Below are 19,147 nucleotides of genomic sequence, written 5' to 3' on the forward strand. Positions count from 1 at the left end.
TGACTGACTAGCCACTCCAAACCCAAGATAACTTTTTCCACCCAACACTCCAACTACTATTTTTCAGTTCATGTATTCAACCGTATTTATTGAGTGCTTACTGCTTGTACTATACTAAGCGCTTGGGAAGTACAAGTCAGCAACATAATTCAAATTGGCAGTCTGGTTAACACCACAAATGTCAGTGAATAACAATGCTGACTGCCAGGCTCCATGACATAATAGGAGTAATGAAAGTGTTGTAGAGAAAGAACTCCCCAGATTGATTTACTGACTAAACGGGGAGTCACACCACGAATGGATAGATGGCAGAAGGGATGGCATCTGAAGTGATTAACTGAAAGGTCAGCTTGATGTCAGCCTTTCCCCAGCACCACTCTGCAAGACTGGGAGGGGTGGAGGGGCATGATCACTACTTTACAGCTCAAGGTGGAGCCAAAATGATCTCTGCCAAACTGCTACAAGTCTTGGAAAATGCTCATCTCAGCCTAAAATGACCAGTCGGGTTTCATCAAGTTCAGTGGTAAATTTGGGAAGGAGTGTGGCCTGAGAGTCAGAAGACCTGAGTTCTAACCCCACTCAGTCAAATTTATTAAGCACTTACTGTGCGCAGATCACTGTACTAGGCATTTGGGAGCATGCAATATAACAAAACACATTGCCTGCCCACATCAAACTTACAGTCTAGAGAGCACTTGTCTGCTGTGTGACCTTGGGCAAGACTCGTCAGTGTTTGTTACCTCACTTATAAAAATCAATCAATCGTATTTATTGAGTGCTTACTGTGTATAGAGCATTGCAGTAAGCACTTGGGAGAGTATAATATAACCAAGTAAAATGGGGACTAAGACTCTGAGCCCTATGTGGGACAAGGACTGAGTCCAAAGTGATATCTACCCTAGCATTTAGTACACTGCCTGTAAGTCAATTGTCTTGGCCCTTGGAGTGACTTCAATCCCCATGTTCCATCATTTAAATGCCTTGTTTGCATCATTTGGTTTTTGCAAAACAAAGTACTAAAATATGCCCTGAGTAGTTCCCCACTGCCTGATTAATACCACGAGACTCAATTTCACCAGTGGGTTCACCAAAACTATTTCCTAATACTCCCATCAAGGTAAATAGACATGGAACAGTATTAGGAAGCAGAGTCTGTAATCCTGAGTAGTTACCAGTCATGCTAGGGATGCCCTATTCATCTCCCTCTTATCCTTTGGCAGTTAGTATAATTTTAACATTCGCTCACAGATACAGCTCAATGCTGCCTTATGGAATCGGTTCTACATCATAGTTACCTTCTGTTCAAAGTTGGTCCTCCATTTTTTATGGTACTTGTTAAATGCTTACAACGTGCCTAACACTGTACTACGTTTTGAGATAAACCCAAGAAAATCAAGTTGGACAGTCTCCGTTCCACCCAAATGGGGTTCGGTCTAAGTAGGAGGGAGTAGGATTTCTTCTATGTGGATCCATGTTTTGGCTGCCTTGATTTTGATTCAGTTGATCCTTTGTGCAAAATCCACCGTCTCTAAATTCTTCCTGAGTTTTAGACATTGCCATGAGAAAGTGGTCACAGATTCACTTGTCTCTTTAGACATACTGCTTTCCACACCTTTTCCAAGCATCAACAGACCTTTGTGTATGCTGTGAGTTTGTGGCCAAGTATACATGGGACAAAACGTATTATTGATTGGAATCTGCATAGGACAAATATAAATCATGTTGCCATTCCAACAACTGCATGGAGAAGCATTATGCCCTAGTGCTTGGAAGATCGTGGGACCGGGAGTCAGGAGACATGGATTCCAGCTTGGCTTCTGGTCTGAAGTTTGACCTTGGGTAAAATCACTCCACTTCTGTGCCTCAGCTTCAGGACGTTGAAATTAAGGATTTAAGGATTTTTCTCTCCCCCCGTAGACTGTAAGATCCTTGTGGCAGGGGATGTGCCCGTCAACTCTGCTGCACACTCCCAAGAGCTTAGGATAGTGCTTCAAACAGTAAGTAAGCACTCAGTAAATACCACTGATTAATGCATTGCTAGTGCTCTGGAAATGCCAATGTTTTTATCAGGGAGCGTGTTATACATCAAGGAGTAGCAGCATTGGAGCCATGATCTGCCCCACAGTCTGTCCCAGGTATTCAAATGAGAGCACATCCACCTGACAGATCTCACTTCAAACTTTTTCAGCTTCCAACCTAAGCACGAGTCTTTTAGCGATCTCTAAAATCCAAAGGAAAAGTCCCTAGCCTTCCCAAAGACTAGCTATTAACTGCAAAAAATGCAAGATAACACCACACTTTGGTCTAATACCCTACGCAATTAATTCCAACAACTTTCAGCCTGATCTCAAAATGACAATTTAGTGTTTGCCCGTTCCTTTTAGGTCAGAGTGGAAAGGGAGCTGGAATGGAAGGTTTTGCAATTTTTTTGGAAATTGGACATTTAGTTTCCCCTCTGCACTTTCTGTACAGATACTTCTCTGTATACGTGTCCTGAGTATTTGTTCTGACTGTACTGTAAAACATTGACTTCAGATTGTAAATTTTAGTGATCAAGACTGGGTCATCTTAGCTTGAAATTGTGTGTGGTGCTTGGCCTCACCACAGAAGGAACTCAGATTTTGGGTTTGAGTGATTGATGCAAGATAGGACCAGACACTAGGGAGCTGGCTAAATATTCAAGACCATGCCTACCTACTGTGACTGAAGTACAATAAAACTGAAGTCAAACATAATTTTACATCTGTCCAACAGAAGCCCCCAGATAATATTAACTATCAAACACTAACCAATTCTCTCCTTTCATTGGATTCTGGGGCCATCTTCAGGACTATTTCGCCACACTTCAAGTTCTGCCTTCTCAACTACGAAAAGGTGAGCAACTAGTGTTCCCCACGGGAACAATTCTGAGCACCCAATTCACATATATGAGGAAAAAAATTACTTGGGATTGGGGATGTCAGGCGATGTCCCAGATCAGAGTATTCCTACAACGGAGTAAGATTGTTGCTTCAAAAGTTCTCCATCCAGAAATCCCCAAACCAATGGTCTGAATCCTGATTGTACTTATAGGTCTCTGAGGGGCTTTTTGCCCTTGTAATATAACATCTTAGAGCTACAAACACCTTAAAGCTACACGTGATTAAACATCAACATTTCTGCAGTATTTGGAGACTCAAGTCCAAAAAGAGAAAACTCCACAAGCTGGTTTTCCCCCCAAAGGAATGATTTATTGACACATTACCCAATATTCAGTTGTAATGGGGACGAGATCAATTCCCACCCCTGCATCTATCTTCTCTCCGTTCCCCCATCTGACATTTTAAGCCACAAGTAATAAAACTCAGTAAAACGACAGTTACACAGCATGCTTCCGACTACATCTGCCTCAATGTTGCATGGAATGCAACCTCTAAAGGGGTGTTTGGATTGATAAGATGATGCAAGTGTATCAGAACTTGCTTCTTTAGAGCAGAGAGAGCATGAAGGCTCAACAAAATGGAGTCAACCTTAAACCAGAGGGACTAATCCTTCCGTCAGTGAGTTTGATATGTATTCAAGAGAACCTAAACATTTCAGTCCCAATGCTGAGAGCCTTCACACTAGGCATACCAACAAGATGCTGCCAAGAAACGGCATTCTGAAAAGGGAAAAAAAAAAAGGTATCTCCTGAGAAATGTTGGTATCATGTTCAAAAAATCCTGGACAAAGTCCCTTCCAGTTGTGAAATTCATTCCAGCCTGATCCAAGAGAGATCTAGCCTGCCTTTCCGTTACATCTAGGTTTGGAATAAATGTTCTGTAAACCATGGCAGGGACAGACTCACTACCCAATAATATAAAATCAATTAGAATTATTCCCAATCAGAAGAGCCCATATGACAGAGGATGGAGGTGGGCTGCTCTTACCTAATCCATGGCCAAGTGTTGTTTAAAACCAGGGTTTATCCTTCTCTAATCTGGCTGAGCCGTCCCTCCCTTCAGAGGCCCTTAAGCCACTTTGCCCAAAGCAATAACCAGATAAAAGCTGATGTAGCAACAAGCCAGAGAACAGAGAAGCAAGTTTTATACTCTCAGGCAGGGTGAATTAAATAAACATACCAATCAGCACAGGCATGCTGCCACAACGGTTAAATGCAAAAGTCCATACAATGCTCAAAACCCAGTTTCAGAATACTTATTTTTCTCTAGATATAAAAAGATTACAAACAAGTAAAGCATAAGGCGATGTAAGGCTTGCATTTCAGCTTGAGTCCAAGATAATATTATTTGAATTATGAGGCTAAAGCTGTTTTGTTTAGCTTTGATTCTTGAAAAATCCACTGCATTTTAAAAAATAAAGACTTTAGTTTTGTTAAAGCTAGAGCATTAGTGTAATAATTAGGCAGCTGCTAAATTGAGTTTCCTTTCTGGGGGAAATGGACAGTTTCACATTTTGACCACTTTGAAATAAGTAGAGACCAGTCAGAACCTTCCAGGTGACTTTGAATTCTTAAGACTATGGGGGGGTAGAGGAAGGAATGCAAGTTTTCAAATGAAGCTTCTTCCGGAACTGCCCCTTCTTGTTCCCAAACAGAAAAATCATCCATTTGGATACAGTGGAGTTTCTATATTTTTCCAAATGGGAGCTCGAGCTTTGGCTCAACTGGCCCCTTCGGGACCCAAAATAAAAGCCTTGTCCATTTCAACGTGCCCCCGGAAAGGACAGCACAGTGATACATTTCATCTATAAACTTTAGTGTAAAATATCTGTGTACAAAACTTTGTGTTCTCTACTCTACTTGAATCCAGCAATGTCTGTGTTCTGATGGGTGTGATTTCTCAAAACTGGACTCTATCCACTTCCTGGATTTTTTCTGATTTTTTTTGTGTGTGTGTGTGTGTGTGTGGAGTTGCTATTGTGACAACTGGAGGAGGCTCTTGCACTCAGTGTGCAGCAGGGTAAAGTCACAGAGAGGAGTTAGAAAGGAATATTGTCCTGCAGGGGCTTGTCACCAGCTCCTGTTGGAGAGTGGAGGTTGTCGCTGTCATTCTCCCTGCCACCCACGACTTTGGACTGCAAAAAGAGACACGAGAGAGGCAGAGGACATCATATTAAACACGACTGAATGAATGATTGAATGAATGAAATAATGAAAGATACGGCAATCGTATTTATTGAGTGCTTACTGTGTGCAGAGCACTCTACTAAGCTTTTGGGAGAGTACAACATAATAGAGTTGGTAGACGCTTTCCCTGCCCACAGTGAGCTTACAGAAAGCCAAATATAAAAACTAATGGAGAGGAACGTTGGTCAGCTAACTGAAAGATAGAAAAAAAAAATACAATTAGGTTTCGTCTAAGACTAGGGCACGGTTCATTTTGTTTGGTTATCCCTACTTTTTTTTTTTTGGTTATTTGCACTAACCTAACTTCAAATAACTAGTCACTACGATACTGGCATCCAAATAATCAGCCAGTAAAAGATAGGAACAGACATACGTCCAGCACATTTGAGATATGCATGAATACAATCAGTAAATGCTCTGTAAATAATGATGCAGAACGGCCTAGTAGAAAGAGCAAGGGCCTGAGAGTCAGAAGGCCTAGGTTCTAATCCCGACTGACAATAACTTGCTGTGTGATCATGGGTAAATCACTTAACTTCTCTGGGCCTCAGTTTCCTCAACTGTAAAAGGGGACTGAATACCTGTTCTCCCTCCTACTTAGACTGTGAGCCATATGTGGGACAGGGACCGCGTTAACATGATTTCCTTGTATCTACCCCAGCACTTAAACCAGTGCTTGTTGATACACAGTAAGCTCTTAACAAATTCAAGTATTATTATCATTAATAATAAAATCAATAATAATGATAGTAATAATGGAGTCTTATGCCAGGAAAATTTAGGAGAATAGTCAAAACCATCATTACCTTTATAGTCCCAACTCGATCTTCAAAAGACTTGAAGGTTGCAGAGTTCCTTTACATGACAGGGAGAGAAAGGGGAAGAGAAATCTAAATTAAGGGGTAATTATATGTAAACGTTTTGGAGGTGCACTGGAAAGATAGGAGGACTGCCAGGAGCAAGAGTACCACAGCAGAAACATGACCAACCCAGAAACATGCATTCGAACTAGCAAATATCCATCTATAAACGTAAAGACAAGATGCCACTTAAAACAATTTAAAAATGAATACCCTAGTGTGGCGCCCAGAAAAAGAAACAGGCTCCATGTAAAGGCCTCACATTTGAGGTCATGATCTCTAATGGAGGCTATTCCAGCCTACAACTAACTGCAGAAGTTTGAACTGCTGAGTTTGCAGTAACATAGATGCAGAAACATGACTGATAGGGATGCAAGTGGCAAATCACGAGAACTGGCGCCACTTCCTTCATGCAGTTTCTCAGGACCAGGGCTCATCCATTATTCTCAGCAGGATAATCCTCACCATAGCATGTCGGGATGCTGGCAGTCTGAAGTTGCAGCCATCAAAAGTAATCAGAGATTTTCTTTTGATGGGAACTGCAACAGAAAGGGCCGCTATATGAAAAACCAAGTTTATTTCTCCTTTATACTGTCTGAATATATTTCGGGCCCTAATCCCTGCAGTGTTATTTAAAGAGAATGGAAACCTAAGATTAGCCTAATAGACCCAGTTTAATCTATACCCTAGTGGATTTGTTAGGCGGTGGATGGAAGTGGGGTGGCGGGGAAAAAACAAAACAAAACCCAGGACTACTGCTGCTAAGTAGGGAAACAGAGAAGAGGGAAGACAGAGAATATGCCACCACTCAAACTCTTTCATGGAGACCCTCTTTCATAAAAATAGTTCCATTCCCTACTAAGCCAGACCATGTGCAATACAATGCATACACAACCTCCACAGCATTGGCTAAGTGTGTGAAAACTTATGAATGTGGAATCCATGTCAGTTTTATCGGTGGCTATGAGTGTTTTTTTAAATATGAAAATGGAAACTTACTGAGCACTAAAGAGCTCAATATCTAATGAAGAATACACCTCCAATGTCTTTCAGCAGGAAATTACATAGCAAAGTCTCTGTGGCTCCTGAAATGTTCCCCAGTTTGAAACAGAAAGGCTCCCAATTATGATGTAAGGTTTACTAGTTCTTCCTTATCTACCAAAAGAGAGAGATCCTGGATGTATCTAACAGGAATGGATACGATGCTTTTGTTGTGACGTACTATTTACCTAGCTTGACAAAGCAGGAGACTGGAGTCTGGGCTCCTTAGGGACCTTTTTAAAGTACAAAATTGCAGCACAATTTGGCAGGAGAAAAAATTTTCTCTGGAGAGCTCATTAGGAATGTCTTACTCAACCACTACTCGAGGTCTTTTCAGACCCTGGGCAAGAAAAATCACTCTTTGTCTTGAGATTTCAAAAGATAAAGGAGTAGTGAGAAGTGGTGTTGAGGTTAGAAAAATCCATGTCCTGTGATAATCATCTTTGGAAAATAAACTGTGGCTGAATCCCACCCCCACTTTACATACTCTCTACATAGAAACCCACACACTTTGTGGCTTGCTGAGATAATTTATACGTTACCTCATGACTGGCATACTTATTGAATGACGGATGGAGTAACTGCTACTTGGAAGCGTTATCAGAAAAGGAAGCAAAAGTTAATAATGCAATTCAAACAGAAATGAAAAATCTCTAGCATTCACTCACGGGTGATTCTAAACTTTGCTTCATGTACAAAAAGAAGTCTTTCCAAAAGGAGCATTTAAAGGAAAGTGTTGATCATCACCCAATTTAACAGTTTGCTTGCTGCCAAACTATTCGGCTTCCTGCTAAGATGACAAAGATCTTACATTTCAATCTATTCTTTCCCTACCACCTTTCCTAAAAGTCCTCTGGGGTTACTATGGCTGGTATATTGCACCACAACTCAGGAAGTCTAGAACAAGAAGAAAATGTTGATCACATTATGAAGTGTTGAAATATCTATGACTGCCCATATTTCATGGTGCAACAACCTAACATTCTTAGACAGTTCACAGCAATTTAAACAAAGTTCTTGAAAAAGATTAAAAGGACCATGCTAGGTACCTAGAGGTGGATCAAAATGTTTCCAATTCATCAGTGCTGTCAGATATATCTTAGCTTAAAATGGTCTCACCTATTTAAGATGATTTTTTTGTTGTTGTTTGCACCGACATACTTGGCTTGCACAGAGCACAAAGTATTTTTGGTTTCTAAAAATGCCCATTAATTTCTGATATAAGGTTTTGTAGGAAAGAGTTATTCCCAGACTAGAGATGATTTAGAACTATGGGTTAAATTCAACAGATCCCTTCTTTAGCTCCAGTGTGGAAAGCACACCCAAATGCCTTGGACTAAATAAAGCTAAAAATGACCATGGAAACAGGAATATATGCTTCTTGGAAGAATGAAGAACAGTGAAAACAGTGGTTTAAATAAGGAAGAGGGCACTCCAAACTAGAGAACTTCAGTAACGGATGTCACTACGGTTCTTTCAAACAGAAATATTTTTTGTTGGAGTCAGTGCATAGCCAGTACCTTGAAAATGATGCTCTACAATGAATGAAATGGATAGCATGCTATTTAAAGCTTTTCTGCAATGCCACTGGAGATTGGACCTGCTCACTTAATTTAGGCAAAGACATGCCAGTTCAACACAACCTGCTCCAGGGAATCAAACTAAAATGTATCTGGCCTAAAATGAGTTTTGAGTGGTACTTTAAAAGAGGAGGGGTAAAAAGCACACACATTAGACAAGCCTGTCAAGAATGATTACAGGTCAATAGCTTCAACATTAGTCACAGGGCTCATTTCTGACATTGCAGATTAAAGCTGTGAGATGTCATTCCTAAAACAATGTTAATAAAATTGTCTAAAGATGGTGCTGATGTATGAGAGAGAGAGAGCTCAGAGAGTGAGAGCAGAGGGGAAGACTCCAGACTCATTTGGGACTCAAACCCTCTGTTGCTGCCTCAGCCTTTAAAGAAGAGGACTGAGTCAGAATCTCTGTCAGCTCTGTTCTGCACTGTTCCAGAGAAAGCCTGGTGTATGTTATGGTGTTCATGGAAGGTTAGTCTTACCTAAAGGAATATGAGAAGGGATGGGCCCTAAAAATAAAAAAAAAAAATTGATAGCAAGAGAAAAGAGGAAATATAACATTAGGTAGGGAATCAAGCTCCCTAACCCTGTTCTCTCAAACCCCTAATCCAGGAGAAATAACCTGCTCTCATTACCATTACCAAGAGTCATATACTCTAAACTTAAATACCTTTTTGTAAGCCCTAATGCCTAAAAGGACTTCTGAAGGGGTGAAAAGTTTAACTGTATGTAAGTTAGTTACAACATCTTGGAGATCTTAAAAGACAAGTTCCCCAAAACCTGGAAGCTTTAAGTGCTAGTATTGCTAAAGAAAGGCTCACAGCTCAGCGTGAAAATAAACTCTTGTGCTACATTCAGGCCTTTAAAGGGATGTCACGCTAAGAATTAATGCATAGTTAGATATTCATGCAACAAACCCAATGCCTCATGAACCCAATTCACATTTAACAACTATTACAAGAGTTGTTTTCAAGGTGGTAACTCTGCATTCATAACCTTTTCCCAGAACAGAGAAAAGTAAATAGAAAACTTTGGGAGCTAACTGAACCCATTACAGTTTTCCCCCCCTTCTTAAATAGGTTGTGTTAAACTGTTTAGGAAACTCAGTTTATTAAACATATGCCTTCCTCGTTACACGTGAAGATTTAGTTCTCCTTAAGGCTAAAATCTGAGATTAATAACCATTTTAAAAAAATTACCTGGCCAACTCACCTTCCCCATCCTCCCAAGCTCCTAGGAATTGTTTCCAACAGACTTCTCAGTCTGGTGAGGCAGGGAGGCAGATGTAGCCTATAATAGGGATGTTATTCCTGCCTCCTTATATCTATATTAAAATGGGCCTTTACTGTTTAGAACAAAAATTGATACCCTTCTAATCCTAGCAGTAAAGGGGACCCTAACATTCATGCGTGATTTAAGGTAAGGTGGAGACTAGTGATCCAAGCACATAGTTCCAGATTCCCAAAAGCTGTTGTAGTTGATTTGTGAGTTTACATACCTAAACAGTTGAGATTCTGCAAGTGCTTTGAGCACTAGGAAAGTTATAACTAAAACAGGATCCACCTAGAATGGTTTCCCTAGAAGACTTAAGACTGACTCATGTGGGTTTAATCAATCGCCTTATTTACTGAGCACTTATTGTGTAGAGTACTGTACACTTGGGAATGTACATGAGAAGGTAATTCTAAAGACAACTTAGATAAGGGAAGTTGGAAAATTATTTCGGTTACAAGTTTCCTCTTCTAGAGTGAAGATTCTTGTGGGCAGGGATTGTGTCTACCAATTCTACTGTACTGCACATTCACAAGGGCTTCGTCCAGGGCTTCGTCCAGGGCTTAGCATAGAGTAAGCATTCAATAAAAAAACTACTGACATTGATTGGAAGGTATAAAATTTAGCTCTTTCACATACTTTAGCTTGGAGGAAAGACAGAAATTCAAAGAAAGCAGTTTTAGTTCCAAAGACTCACTCTCCAAACACTCTATGACAAATGCTGCAATAAGACAGAGGGAAAGTGATAGACTGGTAAAAAGAAAATATAAGAATATTTCACCTAATCACAGGAAGTTTGTTCACGGCAGGCAATTTACAGCACTCCCTGTAATCTATGATCACATGCATTATAGTCAACAATGATTCATAGTGCTCTTAAGGGAACCAGGTCAGCAAAAGCCTATTCTCCTTCCTGAAAGTCACTGTCTTTACAAATCGACAACCTGGAATTTGCCTCCAGCAAGGGGGAAAAATATAAATTCTAACAGGAAAAGGGCATGGGTTAGTTCTGTTGCAACATTTGAATTTAGCATGAGTTCAAGATGCTTCTGCCTAGTTTAAGCAACCCATAAAAGTCACACCTCAAAAAAAAATGGCCAGCTATTTAAGAGCTTTAAGGACTGGTAGGTAGCTTCCCAGAGGATCTCTTACTCAACTTCAGGAGAACTCTTCCAAAGGACTAGTACAGAAAGCAAATCATGTTGCTTCGAAGTTTTTGAGCAGGCCCTCTGACTCCAAGAATATTTCAGAGACATGAACATATTGCAAGAGTCATAATTTGAAGAGGCTATTTTCTGAAAGTGGTAACAAAGGCATTAAAACAGGTTTCTACTTCTGCAAAAATGGAAAAAAAAGTCACATTTGGGAGAGAAAGCTGGGAATCTGAAAGGTTCTACTGGAAAATTTAGTTATAGTTAGTGTACATCACCCTCCAAAACCCTAGAACACCAGTCTTGTCAGAAGAGCCCAATTATGATAAGTGAGAAAATGATACTAACAGCATGTGATCAGAGGTTACTGCCAATGCTTACCACCTGAATTCCACCACCAGGCAGGAGGATGAGTTCCAAAGAGGACTGCTGTGATGAGGGAACTGTCCAATCTAATTCCAAATGCAGTTACAGGATTTAAACAGCCAGGAGTTGAGTTTTGTTACAATTCTTAATGATTTTGGCATCAGCTCCCCTTTCTCAAAATACTTCAGAATGGCTTCTTTACCCACAGGCAGTATAAAGGGGAGTAGGAGGTCTTTTTTGCCCCTAGATACACCCTGATAAGCATACTGACTCCCTAACCACCAAATGGAGCCGAAATCCTAATGATTTCAGCAATGGACTAGTCCTTCAACAGTCCTGAGTGCCTTTGTGAAGACCACTGTACTAGCCACTGTCGAACCCAGCTAATCCACGACAACATATCCTGTTTTAGTTTGCTTGTTTTTCTGTTTCAGCAGAAAATGATGCAATGCCATTGTGCAGCACATACGTTATACATTTGGATAGTTCTAAAGCAATACACCCAGAATAAAGACGTTAAAAGTTTTAACACCCTAAGGAAAAAATACATTAAAAACATCACAAGAAAGGATCAAAACTAAGATGCTGTGGTTAACCTTAAAAATACAAACCCTAACAAAGACACTGTGTTACCACCTTGTAGTCAATTGCACCAGAGTCCAAAGTCTTACACAGATTTTAAAATGTTATCAGGGGCTCGACTACCGATTTCAACGTCCCCTAATTTTCTGAATCCAGCATGGTCTCCCTCGATGAAATCAAGGCTAACGAAATAAAAAACAAAACCAACCCCAAACCCCAAAAACAAAAACATAAGACCCCTTTTTCCCTGAAGGGAAAATCCTCCAGAAAAATAAAAAGCAACGATCATAAATGGGTTTCTGTATCATGTGAATTATAGCTAAGAAGTACACTTCATTGAGGGCATGGATTATGAGTATGAATGTTCTGTATTAGGGCCTCACAGCATGACAGTTCAACTCAGACTCTAAATATGGGAAAGGGTCCACTATAGGATACATTATAGCACTTCATTGAGGACATGGATTATGAGTATGAATGTTCTGTATTAGGGCCTCACAGCATGACTGTTGAACTCAGAATCTAAATATGGGAAAGGGCCCACTATAGGATACATTATAGCCACTTAAAATGGGCAGGGCTGCCCTCATAGGCACCCCAATCCCCTATGGCTACTAAGGAGTTTACACTGACAATTGACAGCACCTCATCAGCCCCACAAGCTTTAACTTCCACCACGGCTGCCATTGTGCTACAAACAGAACATGTAATGACAGGGAGGGAAGCGCATTAGTAGTACCCGCAGGGGCTTATCCACTCTTCAGGGAGAAATTGAGCCTCGGGTGTCCACTGAGCTTCCATGGTCCCAAATCCATAAAAACTTTAACCTGGCCCTGGTGGTGGAGAGCAAGGTCAGCTTAAATAATTGAAATTCCCAGCAGAACGGAGATAGCCTTTACTGATGACCTGGCATGGCAACCACCTTTCAGGTCTACAAATGAAAACTCTCCAACATTAAGACGAGACTTTTTCCTCTCCTTTTTTCACCCCCATAGGTCACACTTCACTTTTAAGTCACAGTTGGCCAAAACATTTACTGCACATTTTCTTTGAATGAACCTTTCTCTATTGGAACCCCAGGGCTAGAAAAGCCTAAGAGCCTACTGTGATGGGTTAATGATGCCTAATAGAACCTCAGAGCTCAAGGGAAATTGTGGGTGGAACTTACCTCATGTCACCAAACTTCCTACTGATAGCAGAGCCCACATTGGACAGAGCAGCTGAAGTCTTCTGCCCTGCCTGAGAGAGAGTTTCCTGAGTCTTCTTGTAACTAAACAAAAGAAAAACATGTTAAATGCACCAGATATGGAAAGGGAACACCACCACCCAGCAAGCAGAGAGAAAAGCATTACAGCAACTGGGAAAAAATGCCCAGAATCAGAAAAAGGTGCCCAGAAGGAGTAATTACAACAGGTTAATAGTGAACAGCATTGCAGCAACTGAAAACCAGTTTCTTTGATTTTGGTAACCTAAGGGATTCAGTTTAAGGTGCCAATGAAAATGATTTGGTGTTTTATTAGAAGGAAGTTTTTTTCCCACCCTACTAAGTTTCTATCCCTAAAATGAGAGAGAAATTCTACAAAATCGGTCTCACAAAAGTGAGTTAGGATGATTAGTACCCACTCAGGGACAGGAGTCAGAAAAATCCCTTCAGTTACCTTTGACCACACTTTTAAAAAATTGCATGAAATAAAAATTTTGCAAAACAATCAATCCCCTCCTCATTCACTTATGAGAAAAGAGCAGAAGGTGAGTGTGCTAAGTCCACTTTCTGCTATCAGTAGGACTTAAAAAGGGTGAGATCTTCCTTGGTTCACATTAACTTTAAAAGATTCTCTTTCCCTGTCTATTTCCTTTTCGGAATGGAGTCCACACAGACACATGGAGTCCACACAGACACAATAGATTATTAATATTCTCATTTACAGTGCAAATTTCAAACCCTCCATTTGTCAATGTATCACCTTGAATTTACAACTAGAATTTTAAATGTTTCGGTCTTGCCCTCCTCACCAGGAATAGCACATTACCCCATCGACCCATTACATACTTGAAGGCTGTGGCTATTGCCTGACTGAATAATCTAACTGGCAATTTAAAACAAGTTGAATATGATGAAACCCATTTGAAATATCATGAAAACTGAAAAAAAGTTAATATTCCATGTGAAATATACCATCATTACAGTAAGTTAGAACTTTCAACCATCAACCATTTCCAGCAGGTCACAATGAATAACAATAATAATTATTATTATGGTATTTGTTAAGCGCTTACTATGTGCCAAGCACTATTCTAAGCGCTAGGGTAGATACAAGGTAATCAGGTTGTCCCATGTGGGGCTCACAGTCTTAATCCCCATTTTACAGATGAGGTAACTGAGGCACAGAGAAGTGAAGTGGCTTGCCCAAAGTCACACAGCTGACAAGTGGGGGAGGCGGGATTAGAACCCATGTCCTCTGGCTCCCAAGCCCGGGCTCTTTCCACTACGCCTCGCTGCAGCCCAATAATCTCCAGCACCCCAAAATCCAAGACAGAGTATCAATGAGAAACTAGAAACTATTCATATTTTTAAGAAGGCACAAGCCAGTCATATTCCTTAAGGCCTAAGGGTCCAAGTTAGAAGTGAGAGAAAAGCTTGAAGCCTTCATTCCATATTCACAGATTCTAATGTCAAATTATGAGAGAAATTTCATGTATTCTAGAAACCCTCCCATTCTTCGATTTTCATTCCAACAGAAGCAACTCATTCTGAAAGGATACGTTAAAAAAGAGAGAGGCAAATCGGACTATAATTACCCTGTAGCGATAACACTTTGGCTTTCATAATGCTTAGATTGTCCTGAGGCCGTACTGATCTCCCAACATGGTGTCTTAACAAATGGCTACCTCACTCATGTAACATCCAAAAGCACTCACAAGGAGGTCCTGACTTCACTAGTAAATTTTCAAAGGAACAGGCAACTGCCAAAGTAACAAATTTCCACTTACTATTCAGTACTACATCACTGAAATAAATTGCACTAATTTCTTTTTTAAATCTGAAACCCAGGTAATCATGAAGCCATCCAAAACAAGACTATGTCTTCTAAACAAAGAGATTAATAATCAAATTTTCAAAGCCCTCCCCAAATCCCACCTCTTCACATAAACTTTCCCCAATTAACTCCCAACCCAACTTAGTGGTATTGACTCATCAGCCATCTTCAGTTCCCAACCACATTTGAGTATGTTTTTTCAATGACATATTCAATTTTTCATCCTGATCACTCTATTTGTAAATGCTTAAGCCTCTTCCTCCCCACCCACTACCCCCTTAAAGTGTAAGAGCCAAACGAGCAGGAAATATATCTCTTCTTTCTAGTGTGCCTTCAGTGCACTGCATCCAGTGGGCTCTCAAATATTATTTATACTACAGCTTTTGGTTTTTGAACCACTTGTTCTTAACCTTCCGTTTGGTCAGGAAGCAGTCAAATTTCACCTCTAAACAATTCCTTTTAACACTGCAAAATGCACTTTGATCGAAGAAAAAAATACTAAAATCCTGGAAGGAAATGACTAATAAGATTCCTATAATTCCGCACATAAACTTGCCCTCAGAATTCTCTTCCTCCCAAAACTCCAAGTCTGGGATGTTAACATAATATTTCCCTGGATCAAAGAAAAGTTGTCGTATTTATTAAACAAAAAAAAAGGCAGCCCAATATCTACTAGAAGTGAAGAAACCCTGCTGAGAAAGAAACAATCCAAAAACCTGTTCTTATGCCTTGAAAATCAATGCATTTCCTTTTATGACTTGAGTAATCACTGATCAAAAAGGTAAATAATCCAAATTAATACTTCAAACTTCACTCAGAGAGTGACTTGCAGGACCAACACAGAGCATTTAATTAAAACGCAAATTTTTAAAATGACTAATGATTAAACAAAAGCTGACTAACTATGATGAATGCTCCACTGAGTGTAAACACTCAATCCGCTTTAGAAGGAAAAAAATCTTTACATTTTCTTTGAAGAAAGAATGGACTATTATGTATCTGGGACATATTACTTGTAGTATGACCTTCCCCCCCGTGGCAATTTTTTAATCTGCAGTTTTTTTGTTGCATCCAATATAATGAACTTATCTACCATTATCTACCTCGACAGTGAGCCAGTTCTAAACAGCCACCCCCTCACTGACAGGCACTTGATAATTCAAAGGCTCTTAGTACAGAACAGCAAGTTCTGTACTAAAATCTTCTTTGAAACCCTGGGGAGATGGTAGCAATTAACAGCCAAAGCTGGAGCTCAGTCCCAGATGAACCTGGCCCCCAATTTCACAACCCACATCTGGCAAAGAAAGAAATAAGGGTGTCCTCCTCCACTATCTTTTACTTATTTTGATGCTTTATTTTCTCCTAAATCCACCTCCACTCATTGATATTCCATTTATTTAATCAATCAATCAATCAATCGTATTTATTGAGCGCTTACTATGTGCAGAGCACTGTACTAAGCGCTTGGGAAGTACAAATTGGCAACACATAGAGACAGTCCCTACCCAACAGTGGGCTCACAGTCTAAAATGGGGAGACAGAGAACAGAACCAAACATACCAACAAAATAAAATAAATAGGATAGAAATGTACAATTAAGATAAATAAATAAATAAATAGAGTAATAAATACGTACAACCATACATACATATATACAGGTGCTGTGGGGAAGGGAAGGAGGTAAGATGGGGGATGGAGAGGGGGACGAGGGGGAGAGGAAGGAAGGGGCTCATTTAATTTAATGAATTGGGTACAAAATTATCTTGGGGATAGCATCTTCATATTTGAAGACCATGGCCTAGTGGAAAGAGCAAGGGCCTGGGAGTTGAAGGACCTGGGTTCTAATCCCAGCTCTACAGTTTGGGCAAGTCACAACTTGGGCAACATGGGTGACCTTGGGCAAGTCACTTAACCTCTCCATGCCTCGGTTATCTCATCTGCAAAATGCGGATAAGATTATGAGCATTGTGTGGGCTATGGACTATGTCCAATCTGATTGGCCTTTATCTACCCCAGCACTTTAAACAGTGTGGGACACATAGTAGACGCTTAATACCATAAAAAAAAGATGCCCATGAAATTGACCCACGGGTGCAGGTGTGGCTGAAGGGGCCAGATTGAGCCTGATAGCCCCACCCTCAGCTTTACTGCTGTCTTGACTTCTGCAGCACCTGGCGATTTTTGCCTTTCTCATGATCTTCTTGAAGATCCACTCAAGATCCTGGCTCCTTCTTGATTTGCAGTGCACCATGAGGATCTGTCACATAATGTCATCTGAGGGTGGGCTTCACTGCATCCTTTGAGAAGCATGTGGAATAGTGGAAAAAGCACGGGTCTGGGAATCAGAGGACATGGGTTCTCATTACAGCTCTGTCACTTTCCTGCTGTGTGATCTCAGTCAAGTCACTTAACTTCTCTTTGCCTCTAGGAACTGAATACCAATTCTCATTCCCCACTGAACTGAGTCTTCCTGGGGGATCAGGTCCAACCTTATATCTACCCCAGCACTTAGTATGGTGCTTGACACATAATAAGCACTTAACAAATACCATAATCATCATTATTATTATTCCTCTGAACCCACTGTTTTTGTTGCCCCATTTCAGCTCATATACAGTAGCTGTCTGGGGATTCTAATCTTTCTCTTTACTTGCCCCACTCAATTAAGTTCTGTTGGGGTGAATGCTAGTTGACTAACTTCTTTCCAGCACTTCATCACTTGAGAATCTTTTGTTTCACTCGAAGGTGAATAAGACTTGTTAAACTATGTTGATGGGACTGATCAAAGAGTCAATTTTGGGTGTTTATGATAAATTCGAGTCCTACAACCATATAAAACCATATAAAAGTCTGGACAAGATTACTGATCCAAAACCTTTCATTTAAATCTGAAGCTGATGCCATATGCACTAGCCGATCATCTCTTAAAGGATATGACGACCTTCTATACTCAGTTTTCTACCCCTTGTCTTAATCATTGCATTGGTACCTGGGGCAAGTGCCATATAAACACTATAACAGAAATCATTACTGCTGTCACAGCAATTGAAAATGGACAAATTCTAGAGCTGATGATGTACCTGTTGTGATATGCAAGCATGGAGTGAATACACTGTTGGATAAAAGTTGACACAAGCTAATCCTCTACATAGGAAGCTTGGTGGAAATGCCATCACCTACACCAACACCATCATCTATGCACCTAAATCTGTGACCTTTGGGCATTCGATATCTGCCCCACCCTCAAGTTCACAGCACTGATATACATATCTTTAAATTACATATTATAAATTTTTATTCATCTAGACTGCAAGCCCGTTGTGGGCAGGGAACATATCTGCCTCCTCTATTGTACTGGAATCTCCCAAGCACTTAGTACAGTTCTCTGCACATAAGCACTCAATAAATGCCGCTGATGTTCAAAAAGAAAGGTGAAAGTTCAGACTGTGGCAACTATCACAGCACCTCACCGAGCCCCCATTCCTGGTAAGATTCTAACCAGAGTCCTTCAGAACCAGCTACTGAAAAACAGCGCAATCCTGGTCCTACACAGTTTGTAATGTGGCTTCACATCTTGGCATATTCCAGTGAACTTGATCTTCAGAGCACAAACACAGGAGAAGTACTTGGAAAAAAAGCACGAGACACCATCTGGTGCTAAGGCTCTAGCAACTGCTCCAAAATTTGGCTGCCCTGAAAACTTAATCAAGATTCCGAGACTGCTTACTGACAACATAGTTGGTTGATTCAGAACGATAAGTGGGTGCTCTTCTTTGATCTATTCCCCAACATCTATGAGGCAGAGAAAAGATGAAGATTTTTTTCTATTTCTATTCAATCTATTCTACTCATCCATGCTGGAGGGTACAACAATCTTCCAGGAAACTTTTTAAATTCTTCAAACAGCTTTTTGAGTACCACTGAAATTCCTAAAGACACTTAAGAAATGCAATAACTGTCAGGTAACCAATCCACATTTGCTGTCATCATAAAATGGTTAGCATGCTGGGTTTTATGGATTAATGTCCTAACAACTTAGTTTTAGAAATTCCAACTGAATCCTGGTCTTCAAGTTTGGTTTTGTTTAAAAAAAACACACCAAAAAACAAAGAATGACTTGACAACTTTTTAGGCTCCATTCATGTAGATA

The 19,147-nt window shown here is 40.3% G+C and overlaps 1 protein-coding gene across 7 annotated transcripts in view; it reads right to left on the bottom strand.

Moving 5' to 3' along the window:
- Positions 1-3,208: 3,208 nt before the first annotated feature.
- TPD52L2 (TPD52 like 2) overlaps positions 3,209-19,147 on the bottom strand; it is a 34,808-nt gene continuing 18,869 nt past the window's right edge. For 3 of the 7 annotated variants that reach the window (XM_038749871.1, XM_038749869.1, XM_038749868.1), the window contains 5 exons: positions 13,128-13,229; positions 9,071-9,097; positions 7,551-7,595; positions 5,914-5,962; positions 3,209-5,055 (listed from right to left, as the gene is read on the bottom strand). In XM_038749871.1, the coding sequence (XP_038605799.1) occupies positions 4,960-5,055; positions 5,914-5,962; positions 7,551-7,595; positions 9,071-9,097; positions 13,128-13,229 (319 nt within the window). In that variant the 3' untranslated portion in view covers positions 3,209-4,959. The remainder of the gene's footprint in view (positions 5,056-5,913; positions 5,963-7,550; positions 7,596-9,070; positions 9,098-13,127; positions 13,230-19,147) is intronic. The other 4 variants (XM_038749872.1, XM_038749870.1, XM_038749874.1 and 1 more) reach the window with 2 other exon arrangements.

This window comes from Tachyglossus aculeatus, chromosome 8 (assembly GCF_015852505.1).
Source record: "Tachyglossus aculeatus isolate mTacAcu1 chromosome 8, mTacAcu1.pri, whole genome shotgun sequence".
Classification (NCBI taxonomy): Eukaryota; Metazoa; Chordata; class Mammalia; order Monotremata; family Tachyglossidae; genus Tachyglossus; species Tachyglossus aculeatus.